General features: G+C 48.1%; 1 protein-coding gene across 2 annotated transcripts in view; it reads right to left on the bottom strand.

Annotated features, from left to right (window-relative positions):
- Nucleotides 1–3,189: 3,189 nt before the first annotated feature.
- The window catches only part of LOC116951844 (hippocampus abundant transcript 1 protein-like), a 29,016-nt gene continuing 8,770 nt past the window's right edge, over nt 3,190–23,435 (bottom strand). The window contains exons 5-13 of one of the 2 annotated variants that reach the window (XM_032970621.2): nt 23,014–23,128; nt 22,495–22,713; nt 21,641–21,754; nt 19,911–19,982; nt 17,925–18,037; nt 15,476–15,573; nt 14,585–14,757; nt 13,100–13,362; nt 3,190–11,723 (exon numbers count right to left, since the gene is read on the bottom strand). In XM_032970621.2, the coding sequence (XP_032826512.1) occupies nt 13,141–13,362; nt 14,585–14,757; nt 15,476–15,573; nt 17,925–18,037; nt 19,911–19,982; nt 21,641–21,754; nt 22,495–22,713; nt 23,014–23,128 (1,126 nt within the window). In that variant the 3' untranslated portion in view covers nt 3,190–11,723; nt 13,100–13,140. Of the gene's footprint in view, nt 11,724–13,099; nt 13,366–14,584; nt 14,758–15,475; nt 15,574–17,924; nt 18,038–19,910; nt 19,983–21,640; nt 21,755–22,494; nt 22,714–23,013; nt 23,129–23,435 lie in introns of both variants that reach the window. The other variant, XM_032970620.2, reaches the window with a different exon arrangement.

The following is a 23,435-nucleotide window of genomic DNA, read 5'->3' on the forward strand; positions in this document are numbered from 1 at the left end:
GAAAAATCAATTAAGACCCGAAATGGTTTATCAAATCCTTCCAATGATTGCTAATCCAGAATCCATTTTCTCGGTTGAAATTGTCTCTGTGTTTGTATATGTGGATAGCCTCATTAACGAATCTCTCATGGTAGCCAGATGGCTTGCAAATAACCTCTGTCTTGGAGAAGTCAATCTCATGTGAGCCTACTGAATTATAACAGTGATCTTCCATGACCGAGGTGTTGGCCCTACCGTGGTTTAGGTCTGCTTTGTGTTCACGAATGCGGTCCAAGACATGTCGTTTGGTTTCTCCAATGTAACTACTACCACAGAGGCAACTTAGTTTGTAGACGCCAGGGTACTGTATGTCCGGAATCACATATTTACAGACGGAACCAGATCACGGATTTTATGTAATGTGTTGAATCGGACCTGGATCTTGTGTTTATTCGAGATTTTGTAGATCTTTTTGTGATCCCCGCAATGTAGGGTAAAGTGATGGTTTTGAAAGGCTCCTCAAGAGGGTCCTTCTTCATGGATGGAGTGATAGCTCTGCGGATTGTGTAGTCGGAGTAACCATTAGCCTTAAGAGCTTGGTGTACGTGCTTGAGTTCACTGGCTATGTGTTCCTGGTCGGATATGCATTGGGCTCTATGGTGCAGAGTCTTGACGAGGGAATTCTTCTGGGATGGATGGTGGTGGGAATCCGGTTTCAGGTAAGCATCCGTATGGGTAGCTTTCCTGTAGACAGAGTGGCTCATTGAACCATCAGGTCTCTTTTTCATTAGGACATCAAAAAAGGTAGCTTGCCATCTTTTTCGACTTCCATGGTAAATCTGATGGCTGGGTGTATGGAATTGATGTGGTCGAAGAATTGGTCTAGGGCAGGCCGGCCATGTGGCCAGATGACAAAAGTGTCATCCACGTACCTATTCCGTAAGGTTGGGTGCAGAGTGGCAGTCTGCATGGCGTCAGTCTCAAATTTCTCCATGAAAATGTTGGCTACAACTGGAGATAGAGGGGAGCCCATTGGGGTGCCCTCAGTTTGTTTATAGAAAGTTCCATTTCAAGTGAAGTATGTATTGTAAATCAAAATTTAAGTATGTATTGGTTAAGCAGTGTCTCACCAGGGGGTACCTCAGTGTTTAGTCCTTGATGAACCAAGTCTTCAATGATTGCGATGGTGTCAGGTACAGGAACTTTGGTGAATAAAGAAACTATATCAAAACTGACAAGCAGGTCGTCTGGGGACAGGAAAATATCCTTGACTGTCGATACCAGGTGAGTAGAATTTTGTACCGCAGACTTGGTTTTTCCAGTGAAAGGCCGCAGGATTTCAGACAGAAAACGAGCCAGTTTGTAGGTGGGGGAGTTGATAGTAGAGACGATGGTACGAAGGGGTGTATCTACTTTGTATTTTTGGTAAGCCGTATAATCTTGGTGGCCTGGCAGCAGAAGGATTCAACGAGAACTGTTTGGTTTGATCAATTAATGCGGTTGAATCAGATATGATTTTGTTGGTTTGTATGATGAGGCTGTTGGTGGGATCTTTTTTATTTTTGTATTGCTACCATCGTTGAGTAATTCTTGAATTTTGTTATATTCTATTTTATCCATGACAGTGGCATTGCCCTTGTCGGCTGAGAGGATGACAATGTCATGCCTCTTTTTTAATTCATATAATTCAAAACGCTCATCTTTGCTGAGGTTGCAGCTGGCATCTTAGCGTTTTTGAGGGTTGCAGCGATTTCAGATCTTGCTACGTATACAGCGATGTGACCCAGGCCCTTGAGAGCCACGTTTACTTGGGCAATGATATAATTAACTGGTATGTGTTTAGGTGTGACTGCAAAGTTTAGCCCTTTAGCTAAAACGGATTTCAGACCATCGGAAATAGAACTGTTACTGCGATTAATTACGACTTTGTTAACGTCTAGCTTTTTGGTGTGTGGGTCCGGTCTTGTTGGAGAGGAGGTTAAATTTGGAAATCAGGTTGTCCTTACATTTGGTCGACACAGTGGCAGCTGAAGAGGCAGTCATATTGTCTACATGTTCCCAATCCGATGTGGACATTGTTGCAGCCAATGATAAGTGTGATTTGTAGAGTGTCTTGTCTAACTGATCTAGTTCGGTGCGTATAAGTCCGATTTCTCTGAGATAAGAGTTAAGCTAGTTCTGGAAAGAATTAGTTTCGCATTAGAAGTTACAGCAGCAGAGGTCACTGTAAATGCGATTGGTATAGGAGACATTCAAAATTCAGTAGTGTCTTGTGAAAAAATAAATGATACTACTCCCACCTGTTTAGTACTCTGTTAATTTGGTGACGTTCAGGTTTCACCTTTGGATGGGGGTTTGCTATCATTCTCAGCAAGGTGCTCCCTCTGTTACAATGGTATAAACCAATACTGTACTGACCCCGGCCATGGGAATGTGGAATTCAAACACTGGCTCAGGTGCTGCAAAAGGAAATGAGTGCTACACCAACTCTCGCTTGAGTCGACACGCCCTGACTTTGACAATGTTTACAGTTCATCTTGAAGGAAATACATTTTATTTCCATGAAATGTTGAATGTAAACTTTGACGTGGGGCGACCGTTGATGATCTGTAAACTGGAAATCTGTGAAAAGAGCTTTACAGCTCATCGGATTCCGCCAGTATGAATCAATATTCCGATCATCGTCCTTTCTTCAAAACAGGGAGGGCAAGGGAAAGGATCCCGCGTCAGGAAAAAAGAAAAGTGTGGTGTTACTTTCAACAAGTCCGAAAGATAAATACAACTACATTTGCTTTGATAAAGCGATATGCACGTACAGCATCGTAGGGCGCTTCAGAATACAGGACATATAACTCCTGAAAAGGAACATCTCATTGAATTTCAGCTCAAAAATAGGCTAAATGAATCAAATGAGTGTTTACATTTGATTTTAAAATTTTATTACTCTTGATGTGACTTGGAATAAAGTTACAGAGGCTGGGAACATGGCATCCGAAGGTCCTTGCCCGCTCCTAAATGTAGACGGCTTTTAGGAACTAACAAAAGTCCAACATTTACCGAGCTGAAGATGCCATTACGAGCATAAGGTGCCAGCAGTTCACGTCAATACAGAGTTGATGAAAGTGCGGACTACAAAATAGTAAATCTTTACCGCACACAGGGGGGTTGTACGCTTCTTTATAAAAGGCGGTGAAAAGACAATCAAACCAATTAACGTTTCACAAAATATACAGGGTTCGCCTTTATTAAGCCACACACAAATACAGCAATTCTTTTTTCAATAATCTGTTTTTGATAAATTACTTTTACATTATACACAGTGGTACCGTAATATTGTTTCCTGTACAATCCCGAGGCAAGATGAAACGTGTCCAAGGCGTCCTCTTTTCCTACTCGCACGACATCAAATAATTTACAGGTGACCTATAATCTTAAAAGAGCGTTTCCTGTCAACAGTAGCACGGGACTCATCGTCGTCAGTTAACATCAGCGTCGTCATTCGTCACCGACATGTAGCAGACCGCCGTACAGCAGGTCGAAATAACCAACTCGGGTGAGATTCTCGTGGTTTATCTAAAAAAAAATGTCACTTTCGGTGTTTTGCTTTCACGTAATCAGCGGCCGCATATTCACAACTTGTTGACATTTCCGGATCGCGCATCCACCGAGGTAATAAAATGTTACCGACGGTGATGGAGACGCGAGTTGTCCATTCCCCCGCCATTCTACACCCCCCCCCCTCCCCACATTCCGAGAGTCTTAATGACAGGCGTTTCAGTTGGATGTATGTTGCATGTGAACAACTGCCTAGGCTGGATGGGTCTCTTTCAATAGAGATCGTGAAACATCAGATGGCTCCTGCCTGGTTAAAAAGTGTACGATTCCCGTCCACATGTGAAAAGGTGGTAAAATATGGTAAAGGCGCAGCCCTGCAATCGCTTGCTCACACCACTGCTGGCGGATGGGGCCTCCACTAGGAGCTCGACAGAGCACCCCACCGCATCAGACTTCCTCCACGCAGGGCCAGACGTCTTGGAAGAGTTTCGAGGTACCCACACTTTTACCCCACCGCACTCAATCTGCCGATCGCCTTGTTTACAATTTGCACAACTTACGTCATCGAAACGCACATGTACAGTACTCGTTTTCTTTTCCTCCCGGGATAACGGGCTACACGAGATTACCATTGCTCGTAAATGGATTGCAGGTCAACTCCAGACAAGCGCTAAAAAGGTACCGCGTTGACAGTGACAGACAAGCAATTCGCGTTTAAATTCACGGTATTCATCATCAACACCTCATCCCTCGCCCAGCGGCAGCTCGTTGGCCACTTGTGGCAGAAGTCCGCGGTTCGAATCGAGCGGGCAGCCCCGATTTTGACCGTGCGTGGAATAATCTTAATGCTACGCGCTAACGTCATCGACAAGAGTGGGACCATTGGGATTGTACGGCGTAGCGATCATTGCCCCTAACTGACAAAGTGATGTCTCAAGGTCACTCTTGCAAAAAAGACGCATGCTGGTCCCTTGAGTTCTCACTTGGGGGAAAAACCTAAACTATTCATCATCAGCCATGATCAATTCACTGCTGGGTGAAGACCTCCCCTGAAGCCAATTACTGTATAACTTTTGCCGTTATTAGTTTGAGCGGCGAATGTGGCGATGATTTTATTTGTTTTCACGTGAGCAATTCTCGTCTCATTTATTAAACTGCCGAAATAAATTGTCCGAAAACAATTGTTTTGGTGTAAGAAAAAGTGCCTCTGTACATCCAATAATCCAACGAATGCCATTAACACGGAACATTCTGTTTTAAATGGTGACTGGTACAGGAGTTGGTATTTGCACATACGCATTTTTTTCTTCATATCTACCCTAACCTTGATGCCAACCTTTTGCTGTCTATTGTGAATCCTAACAATATCCACTTTATATTGCGTGTGACGCGTGTTCGCTTCCTCGGACAAAAACAGAACTCCCCCCCCACCCCCACCGGAATAAAACGTAATTTTAAAATATAATTAGGTGCATGACATTAACCAAAACAAAGCGCCATCATTCATAACTGTGACAATAATTAAGGGCAAGGTTAAGGAGGCGCGTTCAAGAAGATAAGAGACTAATCGGAGCAATTCAGAAAAGGCAAAACGTGTGGATCGAGCACATTCCCAAGAGGTGGATGAAGACAGTTCTTGAAGGAAGGATGTTGGTAAAGATGCCAAGAGGCACAAACAGTAAAATGCTGCTTGGCGATTGACAGAAGGGGGTAGAGGGGGGAGCCACCAGAGGAGCCACCGGAGGAGCCACCGGGGGAGCCCCCTCCCTCCCCCTCCTTAAGAGTGAAGCGGAGATGAAAGCTCAAGACTGGCCAATATTGAGGGAGCCTGAGCTAAACACCTGCGCCACTGGGCAGCGGCTTAAAAGGAATTCGAAGCTGTGGTCCAGTGCCATGGAATGCAACGAAACGTCGAACAGGAGCGATCGTCCACGCGGAGGCCTTCCGAACACGGAATGTAGCGCCGGTACGCACGCGTGTAAACACTGCAACGTTGTGCAAAAGGAAAAAAAAAACCTCCCCCCCCGCCCCCTACAAGTATATAACCACCAGTCCCGGGAGAACAAAAACTCCCAACTGATGTTGTGAAATGAAGTGGAAGGTACACGCTCAGAGGCAAAACGTGCGCATGTGCGCAAGCACTCACCCTAAATAAAAAAAAAAACCCCCGTATAGCCTTACCAGACTGTTGGGGCAAGTGCTGTTAGCGAGCACCTATGAAGACCGGTACGGTATACGAGGGGGTGGATGGCCAACACCACGCCCGGCCGTCTTTGTATCTCTAGTGGAGATGTTTACACACTGCACCAGGTACTCATTTGAGGACGAGTCGACCTAGGGGAGGCCCAGGACCGGTTCAAATAATCACCAGTGTTGGCCGCGAGCGGGAATCGAATCCGGTTCGTAGCGCAGCGTAGCGCTAACCGCTGCACGACCACTCCCCACATATATACACACATGCAGAGATATGAAAAAAAATATTCTATATCACGCCGAAGGACAACTTGGAGGTCGGTCCTGTGGACCATTTCATTCCACTTTAACTGTCAGTCTATTATCCAGAGACGTCAACAGAACATAAGCCAGCCCCATATCTTGTCTGGGTACTCCATCTGAGACCAGTCTGTCAGTCTGTTGTTTACAAATCCAACCATTGACCAGTCTAAAGCACAGAGAATCCATTCAAGATCAGTGTCATTTTTTGTACAGATACTCCGCCTATTATCTAGAAAACCCATCAGAGACCAGTGTTTAATCTAGAAACCCCACCAGACACCAGTAAGGTCTATATTTTGGATACTCTGTCAGAGACCAGTCTCGATACCCAATCAACAACATTCTAATGGCAACAGAAAAAAACGATTGATCAAACATGATTAAGTAGCACCCCACGCAATTTCATTTCTTCACGGAAATAACCACTTCACAATCACGTGATGCCGACATCCCAAAATAACATCCATTGCTCCGGCTCCCTGTGCATACTATGATGATATCTGCACCAAAATGCATTGGTGTGGCTAGGATTTCTCACTCCGGAAAGGCTCAAACCAGTTTTCCAAGCTGCCCCGTGTAATTCTCTCAGCAAATGCAATCCTGCTAAGTGCGATTAAATGTATAGCATTCACCGGTGGCCAGCCAAAACCTGCAAGTTGCGTAGACGCCCATTAAAATACAGGTTTTCCTTGTTTTATGCGGGTTTGGTTTCTACGATTTTGCGTATATGCTGCAAACCTATTTCCAGCCCAAATAATCGACATGCGATTTGATTCACTCTATATGCGGCTATGTGGTTGGACGTGGCACAACAGCGTGTGTGTACTGTGTGCGCTTACATGCGTGTGGTGCATTGTGGGTTTTGCGACTGGGTTCGTTTTATGCGGTTCCAGCTTTGTGCGCTCCCCCACCCCACTTTTTGTTTTCGAAGGCATCTACTACCGCACGAAGCAAGGGAAACCCGCACCGCATTCTACAACGCTCGCCGATTCGCGTGCCACGCGTAAAAGCGAACCCGGCTTATGCGCACACCACGCGCTTTTGCACAGGGCACTCCCCCCTCCTTATTGGAAGAAAACATCTCACGGTTCGCTCAGAGAGACAAACAGCTGCAGGTTTTTGGAGATGTTACGATCCGGACTGATGGGGGTCCATTAAACGACAACAAAAATATTCGTCAAACATCTTGAGTGGGTTGGGTTGGTGCGAACGATAAAAGGCGTGGGCTGACACATCAATATCGAATTTCGTTCTCAACACTGGCAGAGCCAGTGGGGCGGGGTGGGCACGTGCCTCCCCAATGATCCGATCGAAATCCAGAATTTGTTTTGATCACTGGGGTGTATTAGTAATAAATCGGCATTTTGTGACCCCCACTGCCACTGTGTAGCATATCATTACGTGTCAGGGACTCTGAGATGATAGGACAATAGTCTGAGCCCATAATTGGCAATAAGTAACGGCAAAGCAGTTACAAGTGACTCAGAATTGTGCGCAGTTGCGTATACAGCACACGACTTCTTTGAAGGCATTCACCTTCGGCGAGCGCGGTGCTCATCACACAACGCGGTTCGAACTCGACCCTCGATCGATGGCTGTGCCATCACCGCACACGCGTCGAATAAAAAGCAAGGGACAACTCCTCTTACTTACTAACAACTCCTTACTTACTAACAACTCCTTACTTACTAACAACTCCTTACTTACTAACAACTCCTTACTTAATAACAACTCTTTACTTACTAACAACTCCTCTATCATTTTTCATTGCTGGAGGGGTTGCCCCCCCCCCCCACCTGAACATCCTGGCTCCGCCATTGAAAACAACCTAACATTAAGATCGAAAATCTATTTTCTTTTTGCCTTGCCTTTTGAAGCACCAACAACCAACTGTATGAACTAAATCAAACATGTGTGGGTGGGGGAGGGGTACGATGACGGGAGGCTAAACGAGTCGGGGCGCATATTGAAGCAGGTCTGACTGCTTTACGGTTCACCATGTAACATGCTTGCCAAATTCATTATGTATTAATCTCCCCCCTCCTCCCTCCACCCCCATAATATTTGACTGCAGGCATTCAGGTGAAGCGGTGAAAGCACTCGACTTGCAACCGCAAACACACGAGTTCGAATCTCAGTTGGTTGGTCGACCCACAGTGTAATCATAATTGTCATCATCATCATCCCTCTGGGGCCAATACGATTAGGACCACTTTGCGAGAAGTCAAGAGCGCTTGTGCTACCCCATGGACTTGGCCCCCATCATAGGAATGTGGAATTTACACCACTGGCGCAGGACTGCTGAGGGCAAACAGGCATTGGCCGAGGTAACGTTTGCGGACGTGCGGGACACTCCCGTCAGCAGACCGGTCCCACGTTGTAAAAAATAATTATCGCCACAAAGGCCGCACAGTCTCGTTGCAGAAGTCAAACTGATCGCGCCCAATATACTGGTAATGGGCAGTCGTAAAAAAATATAACCTCGGCAGCAATGAGGGCTGCCCTGCTTCACCATTGCGTGCTCGCATGGTCCAGCTAAGTCGTGGATGTACCACTTGGGGCGCCGCGGTGGCGGAGATGTTAACTACCTTACCAGGTATACAGCTGGATGTGGGTTTGATCCCGACCCTGAAGCCTGCTGTATATATGCTGTTTGCACATTCTCTCTCTCTCTCTCTGCACGTGGTCGCGTGGATTTTTTTCCTCCGGGTTCTCCTTCCACATTTAGAATTAACATCACATATTTAGACTACTTAGATTATTTTGCTATAAATGTCCAAATCAGAAGCCATTTTGTTGAACTACCATTTGTGGCCAGGTCGCTTCTGAAATACCTCAGTGGGCTTTGCCTGGTAGGATGTGGATGGTTTACTTGTATATGTATGGTGATTTGTTTACCATAATTGTACTTGCACTATCATGTTTTTGTATTGTTTGTCGTTGTAACGTTCTTACCCGCCCCGACTGGAAATGTGCGAAAAAAGAGCTTTATAGCTCATCGGATTCCTCCAATAAAAATAAATATTCTGATTTGTTTACAATTCCGAGCTTTGTAGAGGCACGGAGAGCTCCCAAGACGGCAGCCAGGCCTGTTCGGAATCGAAATACTCCGCCGAAAAGTTTGCGGAAGCTTGCCTGCACGGTTTAGACAAAAAAAAAACATTAAAATCCCTCTGTTGGTGATCCTCGAGTGATTATCGTGATAAGAATGCAAGGAGCAAAGCTTCCGGACGTGTTTTCGGATTTATATTGTGCGTCGTTCGGTGTGACGTCCGACGTTTCACTCCCGAGTGCTGAGACAGCTACTTCTTCAATTACATTCCTGGGAAACTCCCAGTGAAAAGTTGGACATCACGCCGTGCAGCACAACCCCGTAAACACATCACGGGGTTAATACAGCACAGGCGCAAAAACCTACAGAGCAACGTAAAGAGTTGTTTGTTGTTGTTTAAATTGCTTACATTTCATTATATTTATCCCATCACCCCAATCTGATAAGCGTTCTAAGCAAGCATTCCTTTAGAACGCAAGGCAACTTCAACGAGGTTTCAACTTTACCGAGCCTCATCAGCAATATCGTGGCTTTATCAGCTAATGGCCAAACGAGGTGTCCAACCCTAAAATGGACAAACAGAAGCTGGATCTTAGTCACTGATCCGTGCATTCTTTTCTCTCGCGAGCTGCAAGCTGAGTCCCAGCGCTGCGAGACCCACGCAAACGACAGTTGGAACCCATCGACCCCGACTTTCGAGACGGCGCGAATCTTTTTGTTTAGCTTCGGGCTGACCGGAACCGTGCCGCTTAACGGGCAACGACGCTGCCGCCGTACAACTCCCACGGCCGTCGACGCGGAGATGTTGTGAAACTCGTGCGCAACGGCGAACCACCCGAAAAATCCACACGACGGTCCTAAGCCGACCTTAAAACTCCACGACGTTTAGAATCTGAAGCCCATCTGTGATCGTGCATCTGTGCTGCGAGACGCTTAACCAAACATTGGCACAATCGGAGAAAGCGGGGGGGGGGGGGGGGGGCAAGCGACTAATATTCGAGCAGCCCGTACCCCCAAGGTAAAGGGACATATGGGGATACGGCCGTAAGGGTGGACCACCGAGTGTCGACTGAGATCTGGCAGCAGGAAGGAAGCGATGGGGGACGTGCAGTGTCATTGTAGGCATCGGCTGTAATGAATGCTTGAATGACTGCTCAGCCACCCAGAGGATCGACCTCTCAAATAGTGGGCACGGGTGGGGGGGGGGCATCGCTGTAAAGACCCCCGAGAGAGATGCTACCATTCCCAAAGTGAATGCAACTCGAACCACCCATTTTTCTCGAGGGGTAATAAATTAAAGGTCGCAGTGTAACAACAGCAACCTTATTAAGCAAACAAATAGAACGGTCTTTTAGTTATTTTGCTCGTGGGTGATAATGCTTTGCTGCAGGTGGTGGAGTTTAGTGAGGACAAAAAAAGACATGTCCAGGGGCTTTGAGGTAGGTGCGCAGGTGAAGCAGACGTGGCTGGTCACGTGGCTCAAGAGGGTCTCAATGGCCACGTCAAAGCACTAAGCCAACGACAAATGAGAGCCTAGGTTCAAATCCGGGTTCCAGTCACAGCGAAACCGGGCCACTTGGTGAGCGAGCTGCGAGCGAATTAATTCCCTTGATTCTGTGAAGCATTCGCTGCGCTTAAAAGAAACTCCCAACGTTTAATTTGGTTTTGGCTCGATTCAGCTTATGCCAGTTCTGAGCACGAAACTTTACAATCTGCCACGCCGAAGCTCTTTCTTGATGGAGAGCAAGAAAGCTGTTCTGCCTCGTGTTGGAAGAGAGCTCTGTGTTGAGGTGACTTCAATAAGCATCTCCGCACAGGCCATCGGCCGACACGATGCCACGCGGCACACCACTCGCGCCGTACGTAGCCAACCGTTCTAATCGGGGGTGCAGACCGCCTGCCATGACAAGATGCCAACAACAACAATAATAACACACCAGGAGATTTTAAACCGAAAATCAGGTGTACAGTGAAACTACCTTTGTTACCCAGCAGCAGTGGGAGCAAGGGGGCTATAATTCTGAAAGGCCTCCTGAGCCGGTTAAGTCTGACAATAAAACTCACGTGACAGTGAGAACAAACTAAAACAATAAACGTCCCACCGACTTCTTCACAACCGGGAGGTGGGGCGGCTCAGGGGACCGGACAGCGATAACGCACGCACGCACACACACACACAAGCAAACATTTACACTTCGTACAAATGTACAGCTTATAAAACAACACAGCTGCCTTTTTTTTTTACCCTCCCAAAACGCGTTGGCGGCCTTCATTGCTTGGCGCGCCCAATGAAACACGGGACCCCTCGGCGGTCGGGCGGACGGGATCGCCGACCCGTCGTTCCATCTCCTGGGACGTCTCTCCCCCCCCCCCCGCCTTCCCATCGAACAAGACGGCGATTTTCTCCGCAGTTCAATTCGGCGACGCTCACGACGACGATGACGCGCGGCAGCCTCCTCACGTCAAGTTTTTTTTGTTGTTTTGTTTTTTTTCCTTCTTCTCCAAACACACACAAAAAAAAAACACGAGTAGATTTTCGTTGTTGTTTTGTTCGCCCCCGTTGCCTTCGTTTTTGTTTGTAAGACACCTGCCGGCTGGGGCACGGTGGGACGTGTCGGCACAGGGCACAGTGTCGCCTCTCCTGAAAGAAGGTACAAATTCAGGTCGATTAAATTATTGTTCGGCCCTTCCCCCCCCCGCGGGTTTGATAATCCACTGAAGCGGTCAACGGCATTATGGATGAGATGTTCCCTACCCATGATAATGCAGGCTTTTTTTTATTTGTGCTTATTTAATACGGTTGTTGATTCAAATACCTCACCATATTAATTTATTGACATGATTTGGTTTGTGTACATTTAAAGAGCCTTCGAGAGCTCCCCTGAGGCTTGAATATGCACATTTTCTGGATATTTTCTGCTATATTTTCTGCCCTCGCCTCCGTGACACGAATACAAACATGGGTGCTTAAAGAAGAGGTGGCTTCTTCCTAGTCCCCGTGTCAACCAGGAAATTGTGCCGCCCTCTATCCGCTCGAAACCGTTCCGCGTCGAGGGGCGGAAAAGACGTCGCAATTTGGATCAGGGTTCGGTAGGTGGCGTTCTACCGTTGAACAACACGAGAGAACACGTGCGCTTGATTCTTTTAAACACAGCTTCTGAGCACAGGCCCAAAGGTCCAAAGTGTATAGTTTGTTGTTATAACGTTCTGACCCCGTGCCCCTACTGGGCATCTGTGAAAGAGATCTTTATAGCTCGTCGGATTCCTCCAGTATAAGTATTCAGATTCTGATTGTGTCAAGCGGCCAGCAGCAAACAACACTGTTGTCACAGCTGCAAAGCGGTCACACGATGACCAACTCCTCATGTTTCACGGTGACCATGAAGCAAACGCGTCTCGAAACAACAACCTTCAATCCATACAGCGTCGCATGTGCTCGCACCTCAAGAGACTTTGCAGGAAAGAAGGGGGAAGCCCTCACTTAGCAGTGGATTTACAAACGGGCTGCACACGTACGGGTATGTGCGTGCGTGCGTACATACGTACGAGTAGTGTAGTTTTGATTTAAAGCTTTCGTGACTGCAGGGATTCATATTCTTGGTTCTTTCGGTAAAGTAACGTAAAATAATAATGTTTTATATTTTTATTATTGTATTGTTTTCCTTTCTACGTGACTTTACCGAAAGAACAAGAATATGAGTAGTGTAGTGGTTAGTACGCTGCGCTACGAACCCGGCGACCCGAGTTCGATTCCCGCTCACGGCCAACGCCAGTGACGATTATCTGAACCGGCCCTGGGTCTCCCCTTGGTCGACCCGGCCTCAAATGAGTACCTGGTGCGGTGTGTAAACATCGCCACTGGGGAGACAAAGGCGGCCGGGGCGTGGCGTTGGCCAAACACCCCCTCGTGTGCCGCGTTCCATCTTTGACAGATGCTACTCACTAAGAGCACTCGCCCCAACAGTATGTTCAGGCCATGCGGGGCGGGGGCGGGGGCGGGGGAATCTTTATACGTACGTGTGGACGCGCGCACACGCGCGCATCTCCCCCCTCTCGGCTCACACGGGGCTGTCCTGCAGCAGCGGCTCCTCGCCCTCCGTCACGGGCGGCGAGTGCGCGTGGCCCCCCGCGTGGCCCCCCGCGTGACCCCCCGCGTGACCCCCCGCGTGCCTCCTGTACGCGGGCGCCAGCCCCGTGTGCTCGGGGATGAACAGGGCCACGAGCAGCGCCAGCAGCACCAGGAAGGCGCCGAACAGGAACGGTGGCCCCGGGATGATGGTCTGCTGCGAGGGGGAGAGCGGGGCGGGGGTGGTCAAGAGTCAACGACGACGAGGTGACCGGCGCACTCGCCGAGAGGTCAGAGAGCCACGAGCCGGCGCCGCCCAGATCCCAAGTTCAACCGCGGGCAGCCGCGCCGTGGTGAAACCGGGGTTTCTCAGGTGCGGCGGAGCAACGGCGCTCTCCGTTTCGGCAGAAGAGTCTGCAGCGGGGGTGTGGGTCACAGGTCAGGGGTACCATTCAAGGTTAAAGGTATCATATATCGACTACAGCAGGTGTGGCCAAACTGTATCAAGAACCAAGAGCCAAGAAGTACCTGCGAGTTCTGCAAATTGTCCAAGTGTGTGTGTGTATATATTGACAGTTATCGACACAGCGCGGGAGACGTTCATTATTCTTGTGGCTCAGGAGATGGCAGTTGGCCAGCACTGGACTACAGGGTCAGAATACTCTCTATTATTTAACCCTCACCACCCGTGGTAGTTTAACCCTCGCCATCTGATCAGAGTGGGGAGTGGGGGGAAGGAGTAGGGGCAGCAGTGGGTAAAGTAATATTGTTGTAATAGTATTGTAATCCAGGGTTGGAATCATACATGGTATTCTAACCCTTGCCGATCTCGTATAGGAGCATAAACCATCAGGTGAACTCCGGTCATCCTCGCAGCGGCTCTTGGCTGGCTATCGGACAAGGATGGTCACCGTATCGGGGTGCTTTCAGATGCACTTCTGCGGCCGTCTGGAATGCCACTGGAGTTGTGCACTTTTAAATAATTTAAGATTGGAAACTCATTTCTTTATAACTGCTTTTTGTGTTTAGTTTGTTCTTCCCCCGGCACCTCTGATTAGCACGGGTGGCTATATATACGGTGCGAAAGAAGTTCAACATATATATGTTTGGGGCGCCGCCATGGCAAAATGTTAACTACCTGGCCCGGTGTACAGGAGGTCGTGGGTTCGATCCCAACTCCGACGTCTGTTGTATATTTTGAGTTTGTATGTCTCTCTCTCTTCTCGTGGTCACGTGGATTTTTATCCGGGTCCTCTGGTTTTTCCCTCCACATTTTGAATCGACGTGCATTCATAGTATTTGGCTGCAATTAACTGCTAAATGATAAGCCACTTCGTTGAGCGATCATTTCCCATACATAGCTCAGTGCGCCTTACCTGGTAGAAAAAACAACAATTATAACCCCAAACTACCACCGTCACCGTGCTCCCCCTGACCTGCGTGGAGGGCCGGTGCGGCGTGCGAGGCTCGCCCTGGGGGGCAGCGCTATCGCCCATTGCCGGCAGCTCGTCCAGCTCCACGTGGAAGAGGTAGAAGATGAAGCCGTAGAGTGCGGGGCCCAGGCCGTTGCACAGCCCCCGGATCCCCGTCACCATGCCCTGCACCACGCCTGGGGAGCCGCCGCAAGAGGGCCGGCGCACGGGGGAGACACGCAGGTGAGACACACGCGTGAGACGGGGGAGACGCACGGGCGAGACACACTGGTGACACAGGAGGGAGACGAGGGAGAGAGGAAAGACGGGTGGGACAGGGGGGGAGACACGGGGGAGACGAGGGAGACGCGAGGGAGGCAGGAGGGAGAGAAGAGAGGGAAGACTGTGGTGTGACAGGGGGACAGAGATAAGATATTGGAACTCGAAATGTATCGCTACAGACGGATACCACATCCAAGCTGGACCCAAAGAGTGACCAACGTAGATGTAAGAAAAAGGTTGCACACAGAAGAAGACAACCTGATGATGCAGGCAGTGATGGAGAAGGAAACTTCCACTATTTGAACACATGTATATGAATGGATAACAGGAACATCGAAAGTGTGCCGTTCGGTAAAAATGGATGGGACCATAACAAGAGGAAGACCTAACAGAAAATGGCTTGACGACGACAACAGAGACTGGTGCCATAAAGATGCGCGCACTACTTTAGCATATTGGCACAAGACAAAGGAAAGTGGAAACAAATGACGAAACGTGTGGTGGACACCTATGGGCTATCTGCCCATGAATCGTGATGATGATGATGATGAACCGAGCACTAAACATGTTCTGATTGCCAAATGACAAACACCGATTTGACAGCGCTGTGGCGAGTGCCGGGGCGATTGTTACCCTGCTGATCGGCGTCGGCGTTCCGCGAGACGAGCGCCGACACGGCGGGGAATGTGATGCTGGACATGGCGGCCACGGCGCCCGACGCCCACATCATCCTGCAAAGGCAAAGATCCCCCATATAGCGTTAACGGACTGTTGGGGAAAGTGCCAATAGCGAGCGGGGATGGGTTGGCCAGCAGCCACACCCCGGCCGGCCGCCTTTGTATCCCGAGCAGCGATGTTTACACACCGCACCAGGTACTCGTTTTAGGTCGAGTTGACCGAGAGGAGGGCCCAGGAATGGTCACTGGAGTTGGCCGTGAGCGCAAATTGAACTCGGGTCGCCGGGTTCGTAGTGCAGTGCACTAACCACTACGTTACCGTTCCCCGCTACATTTCGCCGCTTGCACGCGCACAGACACTCACACGTGTGTGTGTATATATTTAGAAACAAATGCAAACACGTACATACAAGATCAAGTTAAGTTTATGTGTTTAACTAGGTGAGAACGAAGAGGCTCATTTATAGGAGTGACCTGGGTCACCGAAATGACAACAGCAAAACCAACAAAGAAAAGAACGTCAACAAAACAAAACAGTAATCATATTGCACAACACATAAATCAATGTTAAATAATGCATTCCCTGTGGCGTCAGCCGGTAATACGCTTGTACGCATGCACAAGCACACCCCACAGCCACAACAACAACCGCCATTCGCCCCCTAAGTGTCGGTAACGTCACCACGGCACTTGCGCCAGGCTATGTACACTTTAAGGTCACGTGAAGTGTCAAAGGCTCGCTGCTGGCAGGAGGTCATGGGACAGACCCAGGTGCCATGGGTTGCCTGGCTGAGATGACTGGCAGATGCACCACCTGTGCTGCCCACTGTGACAATTAGCTGCATTTTAACTGCCTGGCGCTGTGCCTGTTATTGTGTGCGCCGCTCATAAAACAACATTAATACACATATGTACTCATCTGCAAGTACACAAGCAAATACAAAAAAAAGAAAAGATCCCCCGTATAGCCTGTAACAGACTGTAGGGGCAAGTGCTGTTCGTGAGCACCTATGAAGGCCGGCACGGCACATGAGAGGGTGGGTGGCCAACACCACGCCCGGCCGCCTTTGTCTCCCCAGTGGCGATGTTTACACACAGCACCAGGTACCCATTTGAGGCTGAGTCGACCTAGGGGAGGCCCAGGACCGTTTCAGATAATCGTCACTGGTGTTGGCCAAGAGCGGGAATCGAACCTGGGTCGCCAGTTTCGTGGCGCAGCTCGCTAACCGCTACACTACCGCTCCCCACAAGCAAATACAAAGTACACACACACACACACGCGTTTATGTACACCTACGTCCACAAACAGGTTGAATGGAACTGAAGACTTTGATAAGGTATCATTTAATTGAAACTCAGATTTCAGTTGTGAAACTAATGTGAAAAGATATTTGTAGGCAACTCAGTTGGCAGCCTACTACTCAACTCCTCCACTCACACAATAAGTAACATAGCCAATCAATACTTAGTCCTGCCACCCAGCTACCAATGACCTGGGACAGCCACTCTCACAACCACCTAATACCTAACCAAACCACACATTTAACACATTGTAACAAACCCAGCTACAAATTAAACCAGTCCTAACACTTTCTGTAAATGATGAGAAGCTCATCAGACAGATATATGCATGCCAGATTATTAATAATAATCCTACACGCAAAATGTTATATCGTGACAACATAATTGGTCCTCCCTTCATGACTTGTAATGATGCGTGTAAAGTGACACCAGTGTACTGCGTGGTGTAGGGCTAAGCCGTGCATTAGACCACTAAGATTTCAAATAATGGCCATATTATTTTATACGACGGCAGAATACAGACAACTGCATAATCACCGATTTCATCCTTGTTAGGAATCATCGGTAGAGTATAGCCTTCAGGGCCTACTGCTGCATTGTGCCAGAGGGACATTATGTTGACAAGCCACTCATTATCCTAAACAAGTGCATGTCCTAAAGAATTGTTATTATCTGAACCAGATGTTCACGTTGCCACCCACTATCTCATCTCAGACATTCACCCAACCACAGATAACCCCATCCATTTTTCGATTGCCACATCGGAGCTGAGCCAGGGTGGGGCCCCTTATGGTACTAGCGGATCTCCACTTGCCACTTGATGTGCCGAGCCGAAACCAAACCTTTTTGCGCTGGCCTCAGTACCTCCAAAATCAGGGCCAGGAGCTAATAAATGAATCAATCAGTCGGCACACAGTGTGCACAGGGCATCAAAGCGTCATCTACATCGGTCTCGACTCGTTCACCACGCGCGACCTAAGTGGCACGGTTCTGCTTCTGCAGTGGAAAAACAACAGCGCCTCCTGAGGTGCGCTGGGCTGGCTCGGCACAGTCATGGAGCAGTTCGGTTTGTGAAGTGAAAAATAAATAAGATGGCAACTCACCAGGGCTGGGAGCCAAACCCGTACCACGTGAGCTGCAGCATCTGGAAGCCAAGTCCCAGGAGGATGGTGTTTCTGTTCCCGATCGACCGCATTAGCACGCTCAGCACAAGCGTCTGCGGCACCGTGACAGGTCAGAGGTCACGCAATAACGGGTTAGAGGTCAGGTAATAAAGGAAAAACGTTCTGCTGCATGCACACGCAAACACACCCGGTAGTCGGGTCCCTCAGAGGTCAGGGTTGTGAGGTCATACTGCTGAGAACCTTGTTTCAAATCCAGACAGCTGCCTGTGATTAAAGCGGGTTCTCAAGTGTATTCAATTGATGGTCTCAGCCCAGTCACCATTGCATTCAATTTGGTTCAGCAGTTATTTGAGCTAATTTACAGTTCTAAGAATGTAAAATGTTTTGTTGTCATGTGACAAACATGACTTTGATGTGTCATGGCGAGTGGGAAAGTTCTGCCCCCTCCTATGTGTACCAGCCATCACTTGAAGGGGTCTCAGAGGTAGTTGTCTTATCCGCTTCTGTAGAACATGAAGGGCAGCACTGTTCTGTGAGAATTCTGAAAGTAACACTAATAGCAGAATTGGGATAAAAATTCTGAAAAATACGAAACTTAAAAAAAATAGAGCTCACAATGTGCTTGTATATTAACAGACGTGTTTACGTTGCTCGTCATCATCATACTCATCAGATATGATCAATCCACGAGCCATGGCCGTCTCTCGCAATCATGCTATGTATTCTATGGCTCTTTCGGTAAAGTCATGTAGATAGAAAAAATAAAATAACAATAAAATAATAAAAATGAAGTGAATAAAAACATCACGACGTTTCGATCGCAGCACAAGCGGTCGTCATCAGGAACTATCTACGTGACTTTACCGACAGAACCAAAGAATATGAATTCCTGCAGTCACAAAAGTTAAGTCAAAATCATGCTATGTATTCTGTATTGAAGATGCACTGCAATTATCCTTTAGATACACACCTATGCTGTGTGTTCCCCGCTGTCTGCTTGAAGGAGGAATATGATATTAATATTGCGATCAACTGTGCCACTGTAGTGGAAACCCATACATTATAGTACAGCTTGAATGCAGTGCCATCACTAATTCCCTATGGCTCGTAGGGCAGCATAGGACAAACAACCCATGCATGTATTTGTAACATTATAGATCACAATTGTACACAGGATGGCCTAACAGTCAGGACACAGGGTTATTTTTTTTTTAACACTGGCATTAATGAATTTTTGTTGTTTATTATTTATGTTAAAATTTCATCTATTGCCATTATTGATATTTATTGTACTTCCTTATTTTCAGATGACTTTGACAAAACTCGACCAAGAACCCTGAATGAATTGAGACAAAACAATTGATGAATGTTCAAAGATTATACCTGCAATCTTAAAAAAATATTCCTACATTTATTTCAAAGGGGAATTCATGCATCATGGAATTGATGTTAATGGAAGTCAGTTTGAGCATTTGTTAAAATAAATGAAATAACCCTATATGATTTGTTACAATATCATAACCCGCGTGTGTCCTGACTTTTGGGCCACCCTGTATATTCCGGTAGAGAGGACTGGTTAAGATATTACTCGTCACTGATGCAAGCCATAGCCAAGAAATACATTTGAGTTTCTGGGTTCATAGGTCAGTGTGCTAACTACCATGCCACCGTTCCATCCCAGTTATGTATTCAGCAAAAATAGCATATATTTTTTTATGTTGTTGTAAAATTAAAATGTTGTGATGCATAATTTGTATTTGCGACTGCAAACATGATTTCATGTTTCGTTCATTGCAGTACAATTTTCTAAATTCAGTTTCATTATTTGCCAATTTTCTGAGTGTTCAAGTGAACAAGCGTTGCATTAATTTGTTGCATTACAGCAGCTGATGCGAGTGAATCGCTGTGAAAAGTATTTGCTGTTGGCAACGTGAGCATGGTTGGATAACTGAATGCATGTCTTACCTGTGCCAGAATTGATAAAACTCCGAGCTCAGCAATGAACGCAGCAACACTGCCAGCTGAAAATCCCATGATCTAACCACACGCAAAAAAGACAAAAGTCCCCCTCCATATAGGCATGTAGACTGCTGGGTCAAGTGCTGTTGTAAGCAAGCACATTTTAGGCCTGTATGGTGCATCCACATTGAAGGACGCACACAAATACACACCCGATGTAGACCCTAACATACAAGACAACTGCTATCAACGGCGGAGCCAGAATTTTCAGGTAGGGGGGGCAACCCCTCCAGCAATTAAAAATTATAGTTGTTGTTAGTAAGGACTTATCCCTTGCTTTTTATTCGACGCGTGTGCGGCGATGGCGCGGCCATCGATTGAGGGTCGAATTCGAACCGCGTTGTGTGATTGGCATCGCGCTCGCTGAAGGTGTCGATGCCTTCAGGGAAGTCGTGTACTGTATACGCAACTGCGCACAATTCTGTGAGTCACTTATAACTGCTTTGCCGTTACTTATTGCCAATTATGGACTCAAGACTATTGTCCTATCATCTTATAGAGTCCCTGGCACATAATAATATGTTATACAGTGGCAGTGGGGGTCACAAAATGCCGATTTATTACTAATAAACCCCAATGATCCGATCGAAATCCCTAATTTCATTGGGGGGGCACGTGCCACCCCACCCCCCCACTGGCTCCGCCAGTGACTGCTATTCACCACTAAGTGGCAGTGATGGAACCACAACGATTGTACCACGCAAAAGACAAAGATCTCCCATATAGCCTTTAACTGACTGCTGGGACAAGTGCTATTAGCGAGTACTAATTCAGGCCCGCAAGACACAAGAGTGTTGTGGTCGTCTTTGTCTCCCCCGTGCTGATGGTTACACACACACACCCACAGTCTCAGGTCACCGAGTTCGTGACACAAATTGCTAATCACTGTACTACTCCCTATACACAGACTCTTACAAACACACACATGCACAACATATACACAAATACACAACCAGATAGAACAGACGCCATTCACCACTACGTGACAGTGGCATGACCAAAGCACATGTGCCAGGTTAGGTGAACGTTTGTAAGGCCACGTGAAGTTTAGAAGGCATGCAGCTGGCAGGTTACGGGAGAGACCCAGGTGTTATGGATTAACTGAGCGAGATGAATGGGTGAGGCACCAAACAACAACAGCCATCATTCGTCACTGCGTGAGTGGGATGTCACTACTATTGTGCCAGGCTCGGTGCATTTTGAAGCGACGTGAAGTCTCGAAGGCTCACTGGTAGGCGGTCACGGGACAGAAGCATTTGTTATGGGTTAGCAGAGATGACTGGCAGATGCAGGGAAAACAAACACACAAACACGTCCGTACATACGCATACTCACACGAGTCTGGACTCCTGCCTGCCCCTACGCCCCATCTTGGTGGCGAGATGTAACTGCCTCGCCTGGCATGCAGGAGGTCGTGAGTTCAATCCTGACCCTTATGCCTGTATATTTTGGAGTTTGCATGTTCTCCCCACGGTGGAGTGCATTTTTCTCCATTTCGTCCGGTTTTTCCCTCCACATTTAGAATGGACGTGCGGGTAGAGTATTTGGCTGCTGCTATAAATTTCCACACGACGATAAGCCGCTTCATTGTGTGGCCAGGTCGCTTCTGACAAAGAGGCTATAGAGCTCAGTGGGCCTTACCTGGTAAATAAATAAAAAAATATTTGCAGTCTTACCTGGCGCAGGTAGAGGAAGAAGCTAGAGTACTGCCCGGCCTCGGGCAGGTAGGACAGGAACACCGTGATGCAGATGAGCAGCACTGTCGAGTCCTGCCCAACTTTACGCAGAGACTGTGCACAGCCACAAACACACGGCCATGGCAGGGACAAGACAAAGATCCCCCGTCGTACAGCCTCAAGATAATTTTGGGGAAAGTACTGTAAGAGAGTAGCTATGAAGGCCGGCATGGCACACAACGGGGTGGGAGACCAGCACCATGCCCGGCCGCCTTTGCCTCCCTGGTGGTGATGTTTAGACACCGTACCAGGTACGCATTTGAGGCTGAGATGACCTAGGGCATGTCCTAGGACTGGCTTCGATAATCGCCACTGATGTTGGACATGATAAGGAATCGAACTCGGGTCGCTAGGCTCATAGTGCAGCGCGCTAACCGCTGTGCTCACCGCTGTGCTCCTTTCTCGCCACTGTGGCAGGGATGCACAAAAAACTCTTCGGACAATTTAATTTCAATACAATTCTCACTTCTTTCGCATCCGTGATATACAGCCACATCTCTAGATGTTTTACTATGTTTTTGGTAGATACAAATTTAGACTAATAGCTAGTATTCAATAGGAGTAAAAAAAAAGATAAAAAATGCGCTGTTTAACATGAACAAAAAACTCACACTGGTCAACGACACTGCCTTAAAAAGAACAAAAATATACAGAATTGGCACTGTTTCAGGCGGTTGCTGTTCTTCCTAGCACATAGCACGTGCACGTATTTGTGTGAGTGTTCAACATCCAACGCCCCCCCCCCCCACCCAACGTTGCCCGTATATCCTGGCCGTATTCATTCGTCCACTCACAGCGAAGGGGTCGGCCTGCTCCCAGGAGATGGGCGCCCCCCACGAGGCCGGCCGCATCTTCTCGGGCAGCGACTCAGGCACGGCGACGAGAATGAAGGCGATGTCCAGCAGGGCCACGCCGGTGGCCAGCGCCACCACCAGCCCGTCGCCGTACGCCGTGCTCAGGTACGCGCCGATCGCCGGGCTGGTCACCAGGCTGGCCGCGAACGTCGCCGACACCTGGTCGAGCAAGCGCGCGCACACGAACGCAACGGGCACACACGCACGCACCGCTACAGCAGGGGGTCGGGTCGAGTCGTCGAGTTTTCTTTGTCTTGCCAAGTGAAAATTGAGAGGCACCAGGATGGTTTGAAATATTGTGTATATATAGATTGAAAACTCAAGTGTTTTTTTTGTGTTTGGCTTGTAGTCCTTCCCCCCCACGTACCCCCGATTAGCATGCTTGGCTACGTACGGTGCGAAAGAAGTTCACCACATATTGGGGGGGGGGGGGGGGGGGGGGCGATTGGCACGGCTCACCAGGCCATATGCGGAGCTGCGCTCGTGCTCGGGCGTCACGTCGGCCACGTAGGCGAACACCACGGAGAAGGTGACCGAGAAGATCCCCGACACGGAGATGATGGCAAAGTACCACCTGTACAAACACACACACACAACGACACACACACAACGACACACGCACACACAATACAATCTATACAGTGTATATAGCGTCTACATGCACCCATATCTGAAGATGCTGTGCAGAAACAGTGAGCATATTTACATTAGAGTGAGACAGGCAGTCAGTTATATGTCACTGTAAGAGTCTATGGATCTCTGTGTGAGCCTCTGAGTTTCTGTGCGAGTCTCAAGGTCTGTGTGTGAGTCTATAGGTCATCAACTGTGACATGATGGGATCGGGCACATAAGATCCCCAACACAATGGATTGTGCTGCACT

This window comes from Petromyzon marinus, chromosome 44, assembly GCF_048934315.1.
Source record: "Petromyzon marinus isolate PM22_M1 ecotype Great Lakes invasive population chromosome 44, UKy_Petmar_22M1.pri1.0, whole genome shotgun sequence".
Lineage (NCBI taxonomy): Eukaryota > Metazoa > Chordata > Hyperoartia > Petromyzontiformes > Petromyzontidae > Petromyzon > Petromyzon marinus.